Source organism: Symphalangus syndactylus, chromosome 18, assembly GCF_028878055.3.
Source record: "Symphalangus syndactylus isolate Jambi chromosome 18, NHGRI_mSymSyn1-v2.1_pri, whole genome shotgun sequence".
Classification (NCBI taxonomy): Eukaryota; Metazoa; Chordata; class Mammalia; order Primates; family Hylobatidae; genus Symphalangus; species Symphalangus syndactylus.
Window position 1 is genome coordinate 15944454 of NC_072440.2, and position 18774 is coordinate 15963227.

Sequence of the window (18774 nt, forward strand, 5' to 3'; positions counted from 1 at the left end):
AAGAACTGGAAAAACAAAGCAGGAGAGCCTTTTTTTCCTTATTGTGAAATTTGTCTAATAAATTTGAGATGAAAGAGATCATGAGTTACTCTCTTAAACATAAAAGGCTAAACATTTAAACTAAGTTTGAAAGATTTCTGATTTACTCGTGAAGCAGAATTATCTTTATTGTTGGAGACAATACATTATAACGAACAGAGACTTCTTTTTCTAGCAATACGGTAGGCTATATACCATGAACAACACTTCTACTGAAAATAATTAAAATGCTGGATAAAAGGCAAAATATATACGTACATTTTAATACGTTACTGAGCTGGCCAGAAAGTAAGGAATCTTCAGAGGCCAAACATAGAGTAAAAATTGGGATCTAGAGAAGGGAGCATTCTATAAAGTCAGCTTCTACCCTGAGGGTATTGGCCAAATCCTGGTGAATTTATGTATTCAGTTTTGCCATTTGGAGTATGGAGACAAGAGACAAAGCCTAGAAGGCCTTCCCAAGGTGGAAGGACTTAACAAAGGACCATTGCCTACAAAGTTGGGACCCTACACCCTCAGCAATTACAAATATAAACCTTCATCACAAAAGGGCACGATGAGGAAAACCACCTATTTCAACACTGGTGCTGAGTGAATAAGGGGAAAGTTGTAATTACAAGTTGATTTGCATGAGGATCTGTGCTTGAATTCATGCTATGTGGTCTGAAAAGTTTCAGGCAAGGAACTTTTTTGAGTAATCCCGGATGGGGTGTGCCCTTCCGTGGAAGAATGCATCTTCAACCTATCCCTTAAAGAATTTCCACAGATAAAGTGCCAAGTAACATCAGATCACACACAAAAAATCTTAAAAAACATATGAAGAGACAAAGAATGAGAACTGCAAACCAACAGATGTAATACCCAATAGCATCAGGTCTCCAAACACTCGAAATATTGGAACTACCAAAGAATGAGGACTACAAACCAGTAGATGTAATACCCAATAGAATCTGGTCTCCAAACACTTGAAACATTGGAACTATGAAAGAATGAGAACTGCAAACAAATGGATTTAACACCCAATAGAATCAGATCTCCAAACACTTGAAAAAAAATATATAGAACTATCAAAGAATGAGGACTGCAAACCAATAGATGTAGTAATACCCAATAGAATCAGGTCTCCAAACACTCAAAATATTGGAACTATCAAAGAATGAGAACTGCAAACCAATAGATGTAATATCAGATAGAATCAGGTCTCCAAACACTTGAAATATGAAACTATCAAAGAAGGAGGACTACAAACCAATAGATGTCATATCCAATAGAATCAGGTCTCCAAACACCTGAAATATTGGAACTATCAGATATGTAATCTAAAACCAGTGTTTTAATATGTTTAGAGAAATGAAGAGATTCAAAATAAGAATGCAAAACAGGAAATAAAATGAATATTTGAAGAAGTATAAAATAGAACTTCTGAAAAATCTGATTGTAGATCTAAAATACAGTGGATGGGTAAAAATAGTGGATTAAACACAGCTGAAAAGAACATTTGTGGAATGAGAGAGAGCTCTGAAGAAATTATCTAGAATGCAGTACGGAAAGACAAGAATATACAAAATTAGGAGGACAAGCATAAGAGACATGGAAGACAGGAAGAGGAGGCCTAATATACTTCTAATTGGATTTCCAAAAAGATACCTGTCTTAGTCTGTTTTGTGCTGCTATAACAGAATACCTGAGACTGGGTACTATAGTGTGTAAGAAAAGAAATTTATTTCTCATAGTTCTTGAAGCTGGGCAGTCCAAGATCAAGGCAGCAGTATGTGGTGAGGGCCTCTTTACTGCCTCCTTGCATAGTGGAAGGAGGAAGGGCAAGAGAGTATTGGCGCCCTCCTACAAGCCCTTTTATAAGGGCATCTGAGGCTGGGTGCAGTGGCTCACGCCTGTAATCCCAGGCTGCTGTGACCTGTGTGTCAATCAAGAAGGCTGATCTTTTGTGTCTAGCACATGTTTTTAAGGCTCACCCATGTTACAGCATGAATTAGTACCTCATTCCTTTTTAGGAATGAGCTCAAAATGTTTGGGAGGCCAAGGCGGGTGGATCACTTGAGGTTAGGAGTTCAAGACCAGCTTGGCCAACATGGCAAAACCCCTTCTCTACTAAAAATACAAAAATTAGCCGGGTGGGCCGGGCGCGGTGGCTCACACTTGTAATCCCAGCACTTTGGGAGGCCGAGGCGGGTGGATCGCGAGGTCAGGAGATCAAGACCACGGTGAAACCCCGTCTCTACTAAAAATACAAAAAATTAGCCGGGCGTGGTGGCGGGTGACTGTAGTCCCAGCTACTCGGAGAGGCTGAGGCAGGAGAATGGCGTGAACCCGGGAGGCGGAGCTTGCAGTGAGCCGAGACTGCGCCACTGCACTCCAGCCTGGGCGACAGAGCGAGACTCCGTCTCAAAAAAAAAAAAAAATTAGCCGGGTGTGGTGGCGCGGGCCTGTGGTCCTGGCTACTTGCTTGGGAGGCTGAGACAGGAGAATCACTTGAACCCAGGAGCCAAAGGTTGCAGTGAGTCGAGATTGTGCCACTGCACTCCTGCCTGGGCAACAGGGTGAGACTCCCATCTCAGAAAAAAAAAAAAAAAAAAAAAAGCACCTAATCCCATTCAAGAGGGTGGAACCTTCAGGCCTAACCACGTCTTAATCCTCTCACAGTGGCAACATCTAAATTTTGGAGGAACACCTTCAACCCATAGCAGTATAAGAGAAAAAACAGGGCAGAAATCATATTTGAAAAGATACTGGCTGAGAATCTCAAGCCAGATAAATAAAAAGAAATGCCTGTCTAGACATTATCACAGTGAAACTGCAGACATCAGAACCAAAGAGAAAATACTACAGGCAGTGAGAAGAAAAACAGAATTGACTTCAGAGGAGTGACAATTAGACTGACACCAACTTCTCAACAGTGACAGTGAAGGCTATAAGGTAATGAAATAATCTTTTCAGTGTGCTGACATAAAATATTTGCCATCCCAGAACTCTATATTATATCTGTATTTCTTTTCTTTTTTTTTCTTTTTCTTTTTTTTTTTTTTTTTGAGACAGAGTCTTGCTCTGTCACCCAGGCTGGAGTGCAGTGGTGTGATCTCAGCTCACTGCAACCTCTGCCTCCTGGGTTCAAGCAGTTCTCCCGTCTCAACCTCCCAAGTAGATGGGATTACAGGTGTGTGCCACCACACTGGCTAATTTTTGTACTTTTAGTAGAGATGGGGTTTTGCCATGTTGGCCAGGCTGGTCTCAAACTCCTGACCTCAGGTGATCCACCCGCCTCAGCCTCCCAAAGTGCTGGGATTATAGGCGTGAGTCACCGCATCCGGCCTCTACTATATTTCTAAGAATAAGAGTAAGCTTTTTCTGTGGTAGCCCATGGGACCCTCATCTACTGGTACCGGAGTACTTGGAAAAAGTAGAAACATCTGGCACCTCTGCCTACTGTGTTCAAACAAGATCTCTTTCAACCAGACCTCGTATAATTTCTTCACATCAACTTGCATAAAAATAAGAGGTAGTGATTGCATTATCAAGTCATTACACTGGGGCTGGATTTTGGGACATAGTCAGAGGTGCAATTCAAATTCCCTGGATTTGTGGTGGTGGGATTTAATATTCTGGCCACAGCAATTCCCTTCTGGAAATATGTTTGGGGATATCACTGTTTTTTTTTTTTTTTTTGAGATGGAATTTTGCTCTTGTTGCCCAGGCTGGAGTGCAAGGGGGCAGTCTCGGCTCACCGCAACCTCTGCCTCCCAGGTTCAAGTGATTCTCCTGCCTCAGCCTCCCAAGTAGCTGGGATTACAGGCACCCACCACCATGCCCAGCTAATTTTGGTATTTTTAGTGGAGACAGTGTTTCACCATATTAGCCAGGCTGGTCTTGAACTCCTGACCTCAGGTGATCCACCCACCTCAGCTCCCAAAGTGCTGGGATTACAGGCGTGAGCCACCGCCCCCTGCTGGGATATCACATTTTATACCAGCCAAAACTTAATGCCATTGATAACATACAGTGAACATAACACAGAAAGAGTATGCCATCTCTTCTGTCCTGGCTTTGCCAGAGCTTGTCATGTATCAAAATCATCATATTGAGGAAGTTTCTGAATATCCGATAGTAGTTGGTTAAGTTGGAAGCAGCATGAAGATTAAAAAGGTATGACCTGGAATGATGTTTTAAAAGTCTCTATCTCTGAGTATATGAGAGCTGGTAAGGGCAAAATGTGGAATTATTGTATCGAGCATAGAGGACCTCGTATCATCTATAATAATGGTAGAAACATCATCATCTCTTCAGAAACACCCAATGAATGATTTTGCTTAAAATGATCAGGCTGAACCTTTTGAGATTTGCTTCAGATGGACGTGGAGGACATTTCTACATATGGATGGAGAGGGCCCCTTGCATATTAAATAATCCACATGGCACTTGGTACGATGCTACTTCCATGAAGAATAACTACAATCATTCGTGTATAAAGCAATCATTATAAATCTTAGCAGAAGTGTTTAAAAGCTTTCTGAGCACCACACAAGAAGACTGAGAGTTCTGAAGAAAAATCTCCTAAAGAACCTGAGAATTCTGTTGAAGCTAAATTTATTCACCAATACTGTGTGTTGCAATATTCTTTGGCAGCCTAGGTATCAGAGATTCAGATGGATAAAAGAAACAGCATCAACAGAGCATTAGTTGACAGAGTAGATGTGAAGCTGACTTTAGGCAGGTCTAGCTGACTCTAGCCTGTGGAAGAGAAGAAAGAAATAAGAAAGGCTTTTGGCCAGGCGTGCGCCACCATGCCAGGCTAATTTTTGTATTTTTAGTAGAGACAGGGTTTCAACATGCTGGTCAGGCTGGTGTCGAACTCCTGACCTCAGGTGATCTGCCAGCCTTGGCCGCCCAAAGTGCTGGGATTACAGGCGTGAGCCACCGCACCCAGCCAGAACCTATATATTTTTTAAAAGCCTGTTGTAAAACATCTTGAATTTGTATGCCTCTAAAGGTCAATTCGATTTGGACAGCTTATTTTGAATTTTTGAATATTATAGACATAAAAAGTCAGTGAGAAAACATTTAAAAAATAAAGACTGAGGGTTAAAGACATTTTTCAGACAAAAACTGAGACAGTTAATCTCCTGCAGATCTTGACTGCAAGATCTTGATTCTGCTAAAAGCAGAAGGAAAGTGATCCTAGATGAAAGGTCTGAGATTTTAGGAGTGAAAAGCAAAGAAAGTGGCAAAATATGGGTAAATAGAAGTGATTTTTGGCTATATAAGGTGGTTACAAAAATGTCTATGTGTTAAATAAAAAGTTTAGAGTTAAAACATTAAACAACGATCAGCTGAGTGTGGATAAATTGAGTTACAGTTTTCTAAGATCTATTTGATTGCCAGCAGGAGGATAAATATATTGATTAATTTTATATGTTGAAATGTTATATATGCACATTGTGATTTTTAGGGTAACTGCTAAAGAATAGAAACAAAGTATTTAACTCCCAACATTTGGAAGAAAAAATGAAATGATTTTAAAATACTCAATCCAAAAGAAGGTAAGAAAGGGGAAAAAAATCTACAACAGATACTACAAATAGAGAACAGAAATTTATAGACCTAACCCCCTCTGTATATAACATAACTACATTAAATGCAAAGGATCAAATATTTCGGTTAAAAGACAGAGATTATCAGACTGGTTAAAAATTCCAGTTACTGACTTTTTGAAAATAGAAAGGATTAAAAAGACTAAAGGAAAAAGGGTAGAAAAAATTATGCAATAGAAAAAATAAAAGAAAGTGTAACTACATTAATTTCTGGCAAAATAAATTTTAAGACTTAAGCATTCAATTATAATGTAGTCCACTTAAAAGACAAAGATTGTCTGTCTAGATTACAAATAGTGAAATCCAGTAAGAGAAAAACCTAAACTGAAACATAAAGATTAAAAGTGAAAAGATTTAAAAAGACATACCATTCAATATTAAAGAGAGCTAGTGTCACTAAGTTAGTATCTGACAATAAATGGTCATAGGCTGTGTTCTCCTGAAGCAGACACTGAGATGGAGTTTGGGGAGCAAGATGTAGATGAGGGTAAACACCTGTAAAGGGAAGCAGGCTGAAGCAAGATTAAGCAGAGGGAGAGGCTCAACAGCAATGCGGACCTGACAAAGCCTTGACCAACTTGGCTTGAACTAGGCAGGAGGATGTGATTGGGAAGGGGGGGCTTCCTAGAGTTCCAAGGCTGTGTTCCATTGCTGCAGCTGGATGGGGGCGGGGGTTGAGTAACAAGCATTTGTTTGATTTTTATTCTTTAATTCCCCTTTTTGTTTGAGATGGAGTTTCGCTGTTGTTGCCCGGGCTGGAGTGCAATGGCGTGATCTCGGCTCACTGCAACCTCTGCTTCCCAGGTTCAAGTGATGCTCTTGCCTCAGCCTCCTAAGTAGTTGGGATTACAGGCGTGCCCTACCATGCCTGGCTAATTCTGTATTTTTAGTAGAGATGGGGTTTCTCCATGTTGGTAAGGCTGGCCTCCAACTCCTGACCTCAGGTGGTCCTCCTGCCTCAGTCACCCGAAGTGCTGGGATTACAGGCATGAGCCACCATGCTTGGCTTATTCTTTAATTCCTAAACATTTTACAAATAGTGTTTTGTATCTATTGAATATATTATTGAAACAGTATTTAAAAGATTACATTTAACGTAGCATTATAGATTTGAATTCCTGATCAGGTCCTATCTTTAACTTGGGAACAGAACCCCTCTGAGACTCAGTTTCCTCCTATGTAAGGAATTCAATCTCTGCTAAGCACTCCAGTGTCTTCCCCTTACCCTTTGAAGTCTAGACTCCTTATCAAGGCCCACAGACTCATGAGCCTGGCATCTGCCTCCATCTGAACATAGCCTGCACACCTTCTCATTGCCCATCCAGCTCTGGTCTCCCTGGCCTCCTTCCTGCTGACCCTGGGATCTGCTGAGCTCCTGCCAGCCAAGGGCTTCATACTAGCTGCCTGTTCCCTTTGCTTTGCCTGGAAGGCTTCATGGCCCTTCACCTTGTGGGCCTGTATCCAAAAGACACTTGGCCAGAGAGACCTTCTGCTACCCACTCCATCCAAAGAGTCATCCCATCTTCCCCCATCTCCAATTTATCTCCCTGCCCATCTTTATTTTATTCATGGCACCTGTTATTATTTCAACTCACATTACTTATTTGCTTATTTCCCATCCGTCACTGTCACCAGTATGGGTGGTGTCTTGCTTAGCACCACGGCCCTAGACCTGGCAGGTAGGAGGCATGGACAGACATTGTAAAGTGGAGGGGCACCAGCTCTGCCTCCTTGTGTTCTCCTCCCACCCTCACCCTACCAGTTTGTCCCAAGGAGGGGCTCTGCAGTGATTTGTAGATACACAGATAATGCAAAATAAAAACCAGTGAATAGGGACAAGCAGATGGAACCCAGGGATGGTACAGATGCATTGACCATGAAGCCCTTCACTAAGCAGCTGAAGGTGGGCCATTAAGGGAACGTAGAGCCCCACAATGGTCAGATCAAAGTGCTGCAGCTGCAGCAGAGGGGTTAGGAGCTGGATCTGAACCCAGAGCACCTGGGTCTGACACTGGCGCCTCCACTTCCTCACATGTGACCTTCATTTTCCTCGTCTATTAAGATCCCCGTCAGTCTCCTCGGTAAAGCAGGGATGATAATGGTCCCAAATCCATAGAGCTGTTGAAAGGCTTAAATGGGATGAGGCTTGTTAAGGCTTGAGACACAGAAAGGTCCTCATTAAGTGTCAGCTGTAAGTATTTAATTTGCACATTACCTTAGGAGGAGTAAATGCTACTATAATTCATTTTACAGATAAGAAAACAGGCCAGGGGAAACAAAGTAATTTGCCCAATTTCATGCTCCTGGCAGACAGTAGCTTGTAAGAAATACCTTGCATTTTAAAATAGATTATTTGGAAATCCTTGTAATTTTGATCCTTGCATATCCAATGTAAACATTTATTTGGTTAAAATGTTTTAATAAAGATTTTTTTTTTTTATTTCTAAGGGGAGGTGGGAATGAAATGAATTGCTGCCGCACATTAAGAGAACTTGAAATCCAAGTGGGAGAAAAGGTAATAGAGATTTTAAAGAAATGATTTCCCCCCACCCCACCCATCGTCAGCAGTAATTGTTAGTGGAGGTAGATGATAGAAAATGAGCCACACCTCATCATCCGAGTTCTCATGTCAACGTTGTCCGACTAAATAGCTCTTCTGATAACAAGCCAGTGCAAAAGCTTGTGTTCTGACTACTTTGACTGTCTTGGATGGCATCTCTTTTGATGAGTGACACCAGCAGAAGTCCTGGAATATTAATTACTTTTGTATTAACTTTAGATCATTATTAGTAGGGCTGCCTTTTCTGTCTTTGTCTAAGTCTGAGCAGGTTTTTCTTTAGAAAGGGAAAACGACTGCTTTGCAGCAGTCAATGCCAATCAAGAGCTGCATAGTAAAAATAACCAGTCAAACTCAAAGTGATATATACTTCAGTATTGAGTAATTTAGCCATGAAAACTACTATATGTTTAGAGAAAGAGCATATAGCATCGTTCCTATTTGCTGATTGTGGTTAGAGCTCACAGCACACAGCTAAGGCGGGGAGGAGATGATAATGTCATTCAAGGGTTGGAATCAGACTCCTTTTTAAAATGCATTTGGGCCTGTCAGTTACATGAGCAGTTTGAGAATCATAGTTTAATTTATTTGATTCAATATGTTGGTTTGAAATGTGACAAATTTTCTTTCTTTTTTGAACTCTTCTGAGACTCATATATTTCATACTCAAAAATAGCCAGAGATCCACAAAATGTTTGTCTCAATTTCCCTGGCTGATACCATTAACACCAGAAAATTCATCTCAATATGATAATTTCTTAGCATTATATGTTTCTAAAAACCTGTTTCACTATAGTTGATATTAGTCGGAACCCAGGTATAATTGTCTGCTGCTTTTGCTGTGACCCATTTGTTATTCTGCAAGAAATTTGTCGTGCAACTGATATTACTTAGGGGTATATGTCTTTTTTCTGTTTAAACTGTGTTCATCATGATATGCTTCTGGAAAAGTCCACTGTTTATGACAATTATCACAGCAGCAGAAACATTGTTAAGGATCAATAATGCAACATGACCTTGAGTGTGGAGATGCAGACAAAGGCCAGGATTGTAAATGGCCCAAAATAAGGCTGTGGTGAGCAAATCTCAGATGGAACTCCATCGCTGTCCATCCTTTCGGTTAATTTTTTTATCCCATCCTCCTCCCCGTGGAACCCCTGCTAAGAGTTGAAACCCAGGCAGTTTTCATTCAGTTGCCTATGAGAACGAACAGGTGAAGGGAAAAGGTAACGCTTAGTACCAGAGTACTGGAGGGTTTTTTTCTGCCGTGTGTTCCAGCCAGCACAGACTGTAGCCCAAATTCTACCTACGACCCCAACCCTGGGCAGGCAGGGGAGGTTGGAGGAGACTGACCCCGGGACCCGGGCAGACCTGGGTTTCCATCCTGGGGCTCTGCCATTTACCAGCCACATGGTCTCAGGCAAGCCCTCATTGTTGGGTTTCCTCACCTGTCATTGGGGATAACAGCCACCACCTTGACGTGCTGCTGTGCGGCTTAAAAATATCCAGAATAAAGCACCTGGAACACTTAATAAATGCCAGCTGTTACTATTATGCTTATCCCTACAGCTTCCTTTGAAGTACAGGTAGGAACACAGATGAATCTCATTCCTTTCCAGCCCCTCCACCTCCAAATAAAGAGAACAAATCAGTACACCCCTCAACCGTGTGCTGTGTGCAGTAGCATGCTTCTAATGAAGACTCTGACCCTTCTAACGGTCACACACTAATGTTGGAGACGGGAGAAGACTTAGGAATGATCTAAGTAAGCCTCTCTTCATACACATGTCATTGCTGGGTGATGGTTACCGTTTGGGAATGAAAGAATGCTAATTATTTTATTTTAAATATGAGCCCACGTGGCTTACTGGAGCCAAGAATGCATGCAGATGTCTCTGAGTTTTTGGAGCCAGACTCTGCTGATGCGTGTGGACTGGCCTTCCTACACCAGCAAATAATTAGCAGTGGGAACCCCAACCCAGCTGAACCCCAGCACTCCTGTCCTAATTGCTTTCTTCTGCATTGAGCTTGGTCTGATGGCTGGTTTGTCAGCCTCTCTCTTCTTCACGGGCCCTCAGACCCTCCAACTGACGCTCAAGTTCATGCTCATTATCCAGTAGAACCCTTGGGCTCTCTGAGCCTCATTGTCTCTATAAGTCAAGGGAGAAGGCCAGATTGGATGACCTCCGGGTCTCGTCTTTCTGCCTTTGGTGACTGTGCCCCATGGCTTCATGGGAAGAGATGCTCTCTGTTTGGTGGAGGAGGCTCTGTAAGCCCAGGGTGGTTCTCAGCGTGTCCTCTTCAGGATCCACGTGGTCCTGGCTCTGGTTTAATCTGCACTCACGTTCCACTCAACAGCCACACTAAGTCCTGGCGCATTCCTCACTTGCTGTCATTCTCCTGGCCCTTGCTTTTCGTTTTGGCCACAACCATGACCCTCTGCTTTCATGTGGCTCCTCTGTGCCTTTGCCTGAGCGTCTCCTGGACTGGCTCTTGAGTTCTCTGGTCTTCAGCTTCTTTGTCTCCATAGTGCCCTAGGAGCCAGAGGGATTTATGGAGAATCAGGTACACCTGGGCTGAAACCCTGCCTCTGTTGCTGGGGGTGGTAGGGTGCCATGGATGGTTTCTCATTTGTTCTGAGTTTCCTCATCTCTAAAGTGGAGACAACTCTAAAGTACCTTTCAGGGTACTAACAAGAATGAATGTAAGCGAAGCCCCTGCCTACAGTAGATAGTAAATGTGAGTCCCTTCCCCTACTGATGAGTGAAGCTGGTTCTCCTTGCTGAACACCACTAAAACCCTTGCTATGGCCATCTTTATCTGCCACCAGCTGGCAACCCCTTGGACAAGAGATGTTTGGTTTTTTTTCCCTTATGAGAAACCAAAGACTCCAACTTAACTATCTTAGAAAATAAGGAGCTTCTTATCTTACCCAAGAAGTCAGGAGGGCGTGGAGGCTAGGGTTGACTAACCCACCTACCTCTCTTTCTGGTCACCAGGAGGTTGCCACCACTCCAGGCAGATACTTTGATGTCAAGTTTTTTTCAGTGGGCACATTTTTCCCAGTATGACTCTAAAAACAAGAGAAAGTCCCTCCCTGTGTCCCACAGCCTGGAATTATGCCCCACACCTAAAGCAATCATGGGCAAGGGAATTGGTTCCTGCCAGCAGCCAGGACCAACCTTGATCACCACCTGCTGTGGCCACTGGGTTCCCTCCTATGAAGCACATGGCCCCCCAAGAAGGGCAGATGTCTGAACAAAATGGAAAATAGAGGGTTTTGTTAAAAAGGAGAAGTGGGCAGCCAGGCATGGTGGCTCAGCCTGTAATCCCAGCACTTTGGGAGGCCGAGGTGGGCGGATCACCTGAGGTCAGGAGTTCAAGACCACCCTGGTCAACATGGTGAAACCTTGTCTCTACTAAAAATACAAAAATTAACTGGGCATGGTGGCACACGCCAGTAGTTCCAGCTACTCAGGAGGCTGAGACAGGAGAATCACTTGGATCCAGGAGGCAGAGGTTGCAGTAAGCCGAGATCATGCCACTGTACTCTAGCCTGGGCAACTGAGGGAGACTCTGTCTCAAAAAAAAAAAAAAAAAAAGAGAACTGGATAGAGGTGAATGCATTTGGGAAGGCAACCAATCCATCTGCTTCAGCTACCTACAGAAGGGACCCCTCTTGGCTGGTGGGGCCCTAATCTTTTGGACACTAATGTAATTTTTCAGATTTTGCCAACTCTAGTAATATTAGCTAGCACTGAGCACGTACTAGGAGCTGTTCTAAGTGCTTTATCGTATTAAGGCATTTAATTCCCAGGTGAACCCCCATGAGGCAGGTGTCGTTGTTATCCCATATTGATATGGAAGGAAGTTGAGAACAGAGGTTAAGCAGGCTTATGTTGATGCTTACTTTGCATTCAGCAAATGTGACAACTTGTTACACCTGTAGTTAGACCCAGTCCATCACAGAGAGAAGTCTTTCTGTTCATCATCACTGCACAAGTCAATGGAGCTTTGTGTTCCAACCACAGAGTTGCCTTTCTGTCCACGGAGCATCTACTTCAAGTGGGCATTTGGGAGTTTTCTTCCCTTTTCTCTGTGGTGTCCTGCCTTTCACTCTCCCTCCACCTGGTTAGTCTTTCATGCACCCTGTCTCCCTGCGGGGCCCCAGCTCCATCCTGGAGCGGTGGCAGCCCCCGAGACCTCAGACAGCTTCCTCACACTCTTCAGGTGAGGACTGCCAGGAGAGAAAGAACTTGAACAAAGATGCAGTGTGTTGCCAGCCTAACGAAGTGTCAGGTTTTTTACTCCATCTATCATTTGTCAACTCCTGACAAGAGGTGAAGATAGGAGTGGCTAAGACAGGAAGAAAATCCCATCTTACCACCTAAGGTGAGGTGAGGGCTCATTGTAAGCCCTGTTGAGGGAAGTACTGAGAAACAGGAAGCTATTCTGACCTGTATGGGAATACAGTGTATGTTCAGAAGGTCGTGACTCTCCCCCTCACAAAAAAATATGTTCTTCATTGAAGACTAGAATTAAAGAATGTATATTCGGTTAAAGAAGTATGAAAAGAAAAAGAAAGCATCCGAAGCCCCAGGCTGTTTGCTCTTGTATCATGTCACTACCCAAGTCAGGGAGCTCTCAGAAGAAAAAAATGCTTGAAGGTTCGGGTGCCATGATGCCAGAACATCTGGTCTACCCAGTCAGCTGTGACAAGCGTGTCTGTTGGACACCGAGTGATCTGACACAGGTTTTTATGGGATTACCCTGGTGCCTTGGAGGTGTGTGGAGATAGTCATTTCAGAAGCAATTAGTAAATAATTATAATTGCTGAGCTGCTGGCTTGCTCTGTAATGTCCTCATGAAGAAGAGACAAAAGTGGTGGGTAGATTCATTCTCTTAAAGAGGTGAATTTTCTTTAAAAAGACATTTAACAATTTAATATTCAAGGGATAAAGAATCAGTTGTTAGAATCACCACCATTTCATAAACACACCTTAATTTTATAACACTACATTAGCATGAATGAATAGACCGGAATGCAGTCTGTTTGCCAAACAAAAAGGCTGTGTCAAGCTCAAAATGAGGCCATTTACTAAAACAAGCAAGCTCTTGGTTAATTCCTAATATTCCCCTAATCCTACTTTCATCAGCTCTACTTGGTATTAATTGCCTGTTGTAGCAGGTATTTGAACACATCTCCTCTTTCATCCGAAGAAAATATTAGCATATCGTAGAGCTGTTGGGACAGATTGTATCTGAGGCACTTTTTCCTCCCCGCAGAAAAGCCTATCAATCATAACTGAATATAGTGATTAATAATGTCACAGCTTTTATTCTTGTGTCTACATGCATCTAAATGAAGAGTAGCACTTATATTTTGATCTAGAGAATCTCACACCACAAAATAATCCGTTGGCATTTTATTAAAAAATTATATTGAGAATACTTCTACCCCAGGACCTATTTTTGGTTGCTGTATCATTAATTTACTAAAGCCTTCATGAATGAACTACAGCAAAGATTCTGAAATATCAGAATTTGCAATTATTTCAGACTAAGTTTTTTGTTTTTTTTTGTCTTCCTGTGTGTGACAAATTAATAGTGCAAACACAAGATTGTAGGGGTAAATGCTTAAAGCAGCATGGTGTGGGGCTACAGTCTGGAGCGCTGGCCTGAGCAAGCCCAAGCATGCATTTGAACACCAACACAGACTCTCTGAGGGATCCTGAGCAAGCGAGTCTTGCCTCTTGCGAGACTTTCCCCATCTGTGAACTGGGTGAACAGTATTGCAAGGTTTTCTCAGTGTTTTTGGGATTCTATGTGAGAATAAATATAAAATGAACTCACCATAGTGCTAGGCCCGTAGAAGTTACTTAACAAAATTAGGAGTTTGTATTTAGAGGACAGAAAGCATGCGAGTTCTTACGTGGGAAGTTAAAGGATGGCATGCGATCATCTAGGGCAGCAGTCCCCATCCCCCAGGCTGCAGACCTGTACTGGTTGGTGGCCTGTCGGGAACCAGAATGCACAGCAGGAGGTGAGCGGTGGGCAAATGAGCATCACCACCTGAGCTCCGCCTCCTGTCAGATCAGCAGCGGCATTAGATTCTCATAGGAGCGCGAACGCTATTGTGAACTGCGCATGCAAGGATCTACGTTGCACGCTCCTTATGAGAATCATCTAACTAGTGTCTGATGATCTGAGGTGGAACAATTTCATCCCGAAACCATACCCCCTCACCCTGGTCCATGGAAAAATTGTCTTCCACAAAACTGGTCCCCAGTGCCAAGAAGGTTAGGGACCACCGCTCTAGGATTGAAAGCTACTAGGGGAAGGATAAGAGGGCTATATGCTGAGGGTGCCCACATTTATATCTCCTCCTGAGGCCCCAGACTCACCAGTGTCCACAGACAAAAACGTAGCTCATGACTGTCCTCCTGCCCCACCCCGAGAAGCCTTCTTCCCAGGTCAGTAAATGGTTCTACCACTCATCATTCATTAAAGCAGAAACAAAGGACCAGTCTTGATTACCTCTCCCTTACCAGTGCCCCTCCCATATCGCGGCCATCAGCAAGTTCTGTCTACTCTATCCTAAACTAGATCCCAAACCCGGACACTTCTGATCCATCCCCACTGCCATCATTATAGCCTAAGCCACCATCGTCGCTGGCCTGTGCTTTGTCAGTGACTCCTTAGCGGGATTTCCCGTTGCCTGTCTTGCCCCTTACAATCTGCATTCCACATGACAGCCAGAGTTATCCGTTCAAAACATAAGCCAGAGCCTTTCAGGCTTCTCTGGTGAACATGTCCATGTCTTTTGCTTGTGCATCCAGTAAACTGCAGTTAAACGCCCCAGCTTTCAGAGCTCTGCACCAGAGAGCTCTCTGGTGAGGTGTCTTTTGACTACCCTGTCTAAAACTGTGCATTTTCCGTAGCACGTGGAACATTCTGAAATGTTGTTTGTTTACTTGTTTATGACTGGGATCTGTGTTCTGTGGGAGCAGGCACCTTTTCTGTCCTGTCCACTGCTGTAACTTTACTGCCTTGAACAGTTCCTGGAGCCTGATATACACTCAGTAAATAATTATTGTATGAATAAAGAAAGTTTTGTAGAAAAGTTCGTATTGCTTGGAATAGCCAGGAACAATTGGATGAGGAAGGTGATATTGGAGCTTGAGTTTGGACCATAGATAGACTTGCAATGCACGTTGAGGATGGGGTAGGGGAAGAGATGTGGGGTAGTTTTCAGAATTGCAACCTGGCATAAGAAAAGAACATGAGGAGAGGGAAGCCGGGATGTGGCCAGAGCACTGAAAGGAGACAAGCCCTGTGGCTATTCTGTAGAGTCATATTTCTCAAGGCAAGTTGGGACAGATCAGTTCTGAAAGGTAGACTGGAGGAAAAGATGCATTTGAAGGCCAGGTTTTAACCCTTAGTCATGGGTCAGGAGGAGGAGGACTGAAGGTTTCTGATAAGGGGGTTATGATGTATTTAGGAGAGTGCTGTCGGCAGCGTCATGGGTACATTTGCTGGGAAAGCAACTGGAGTCAGGGGTACCTGTTATCAGGCTTGGAAGTCATTGGTCACCCTCTTACCATCATCATCTGCATTTGTTGAGCACCTACTGGTGTTGTAGGGACACCATGTGGTTATTGGGGATACAAAGAAGACTAAGGCCTGATTCTTGTCCTCCAGAAACTTAAAATCACCTTGGGAACACAAGCATAAGCAACACATTATGATGGTTCAAAAATGTGTTTATTGGGTGGTATATCACCTAGATCAAGAGGAGTTAGGGAATAAAGTGATACAAGTTGCTCATACTGACAGCTGAGAGATGTGGACAGTAAACTCTCTAAGACTTTGTAAGAGAAAGTCATCCCTATTGGCTACTGGGGAGGTACCCAGGGAGGGTGATTGGTTTGAACCAGGCCTTAGAGGAAGGGTAAGACTTCAGATGGTGTGTACATACCAGGGGCTCATTAAGTCTAGGAATTCATGAATGAACAGAAGAAGGCAGGCAGGAGGGCACAGGGTGGGTGTTCTCCCACCAACTGGACCAATTTGCCAGGAGGAAAGTTGTCTATGGGGGTGAACGGGGAGGACGTAGGCACTCCCAGCTGAGTGTGCACTGAGTGAACTAACAGTCTTCCACCCCAAACCCGCAACATATTCTACATTGTTGATCTCATCCACTCAGGTCACCAAGGCAGAAACTGGGCGCCACTTCGACTTTCCTTTCCCTCACCCTCTACATACAGTTAACCACTAGGTCCTGCTGATTTGCTCCCCTAGAGGCGGCCCCAGCTTCTCCAGTGCTGTTCCCCTAGTCCTTGAGGATTCACAATGTACGTTAGCATAGTGAAGGCTCAGAGGAGGCTGCCGTATAGAAATCTATTGAATGTTGCTGCAGCCAGCCTTTCCGTGCATGTATTTGTTTAGCTCTAGATCCAGAAGAACTTGTGTTTGGAGGAACGCCATTTTGGGAAATGCTGGGGGAGTTGACAGACAAGGTCTTTTTCTACTCTAAAATGTGATTCTGGTCTATTTCTTAGGTGAGGTGGTCTGTGGCTGGCTATGCTCTTGGCAAAGTGCTACAGCCACGTGGCAGTACCCAGCGTTGGCCCAGCCTGGGGAGCTTTTCACATAACCTGAACAGTCTTCTTCGGTTTATCTTTCTCAAAGCAGCATCCTCTCCCATGAGGTCCAGACAAGCAGCAGGATGCTGGGTCAGCATGGTGGCTTCTGATCTTCCAGGCTTGCCCCTGCTGGTGTGCAGCTCTGTCCTATGAGTGAGCTGAGGCCAGGGCTCTTAGGGGCCCCAAGATTCTTGGCCTGTGGCAGCTGAGGTGGAGTACCCATCCTATGAGTGTGGGCTGGGTAAGAAAGAAAGGAAAGAAAGGAAACATTTCTTATAGATCAGCAGCCCTTTTTAAAATTTTAATTTCTAATTTTTTGTAGAGATGGGGTCTTACTATATTGCCCAGGCTAGTCTTGAACTCCTAGCCTCAAGCAATCCTCTTGCCTCAGCCTCCCACAGTGCTGGGGTTACAGGCATGAGCCACCACACCCATCCTGGCACCCTTGTAAGTCCCTCAGTTTATAGACAGGGCACCTATTCATAGCTGTATCATAAGCTCAATGGGTAGCTAGAGTTTCTTAAAAGAAGTCAGTAAGCTATACATTACAGGTAAGCATTTTAAAAATGAAAAATCGAATGTGGGGGAAGGTTTACATGGCCTGTGGACTTTATATAAGCACGAGTTTCCCTCTTCACCTTGGCTGCAAGGAGACCCCGAACCAGAGTTTTGCTTCCTTGTGTCAACTATGACTTGTAGGTTTCTTTAGCTCATTTTTTCAGGGTCAGCTTTCTTTTCTCCATTTTTGTGGATCTTATTTAGATATCTTTTTCAGTAAGCTTGTTCGATTTTTGGTAAAGGCAGGGTATGCCTACGTTCAGTAAAGAAATTTGTAGTCCTTGGCCTGTGAGGGCAACTGCCAGAGCAATGAGAGCATCAGCCCAGAGGCAGGGAGGCGAGGCTTTCGTGAAAGGTGAACGATGCCGCCCCGGCCTTCCCGCTTGTCCCCGGATTGGAAGTTTGTTTTTATGAGGTCCTGAATGTAGCCTAATTTTTTCCTATCTGGTTTGGCGCATCTCTACCAGCTGGTAAATAGGAAATGTTCACGGTAGGAAGCCAATACTCTGCAGAGTGTAAACAGATGGAATCGATATAAAGTGACAAGTTAGACTGTGCTATTGAGAATACAGAGCCAAAACTAAGAACATAACAGTCAAGCTACTTATTTCGTTCCAGTTCATTTAGTCCTGAATAGTGCTTCATATTTGCACAGCTGTGTTGTTCTTTTTTCCCCCTTCCTTTCTTCTGGGTTGATAATGACAATTTCAAAGAAAAACTTTAATTAAAGATTTTATACAAAATAGCCAAAAGTAGAATAATAAGGAAAATGAGCATTGATGTGTTTATTGTAAGAGAAATCCTTTTTCATGGTTTCATTTCAAATCTGTACTTCTTAAATTTAAAATGAATTTAGTGGTGGAGACAGAAAGGTGCCAGACTGACAGCCGTGGGTGCTGAACTCTTCCGCTTGCTGCTGTGCCAAGACGTGGGGGTGCCCGAAGCCCCCTCCCCTTGGGGCTCAGTCTCAGTCTACAGGCAGGCGGGTGGGATGTGGTTCCTGACCCCCTTCTCTTAGAAGCCAAGTGAGAAAAAGTGGCTCCGGGTGAGGAGCTGCACAGAAAACAGCTACACGGAAGCCAATAAGAATGAAATTGTAGAAGGTTTAAGTTTGTCTGCAGGTTATGCTGTGGCATGAAGAAGCTTGGCCTGCCTCCGGGAAGGGCCACATCAGTACCAGGCCTCCAGAGGGATTGTTTTCCAGGCGGAGTTGGAATTCTGGGCTTCAGAGAGGAAACATTCGGCCTTTTCTCATCTTCTTTAAAGCCTGGGTGGTCAGATTTATTTGAGTTCACAGTTTTCCTTCCTGGAGCTCAAAGTGCTATAAAAAGAATTTTAAACAAAGAACTCTGGAGTAATAATAGCATCCATG

The 18774-nt window shown here is 43.6% G+C and overlaps 1 protein-coding gene and 1 pseudogene across 9 annotated transcripts in view; one reads left to right on the plus strand and one right to left on the minus strand.

Moving 5' to 3' along the window:
* LOC134733491 (large ribosomal subunit protein eL33-like) overlaps nucleotides 1-18774 on the minus strand; it is a 346767-nt pseudogene that overhangs the window by 200673 nt on the left and 127320 nt on the right.
* The window catches only part of EFCAB6 (EF-hand calcium binding domain 6), a 295562-nt gene that overhangs the window by 49372 nt on the left and 227416 nt on the right, over nucleotides 1-18774 (plus strand). For 8 of the 9 annotated variants that reach the window (XM_055252706.2, XM_055252713.2, XM_055252712.2 and 5 more), the window contains one exon: nucleotides 8091-8157. The exons of the other annotated variant lie outside the window; for it this stretch is intronic. In XM_055252706.2, the coding sequence (XP_055108681.2) occupies nucleotides 8091-8157 (67 nt within the window). The remainder of the gene's footprint in view (nucleotides 1-8090; nucleotides 8158-18774) is intronic. 9 annotated transcript variants of the gene reach the window in all.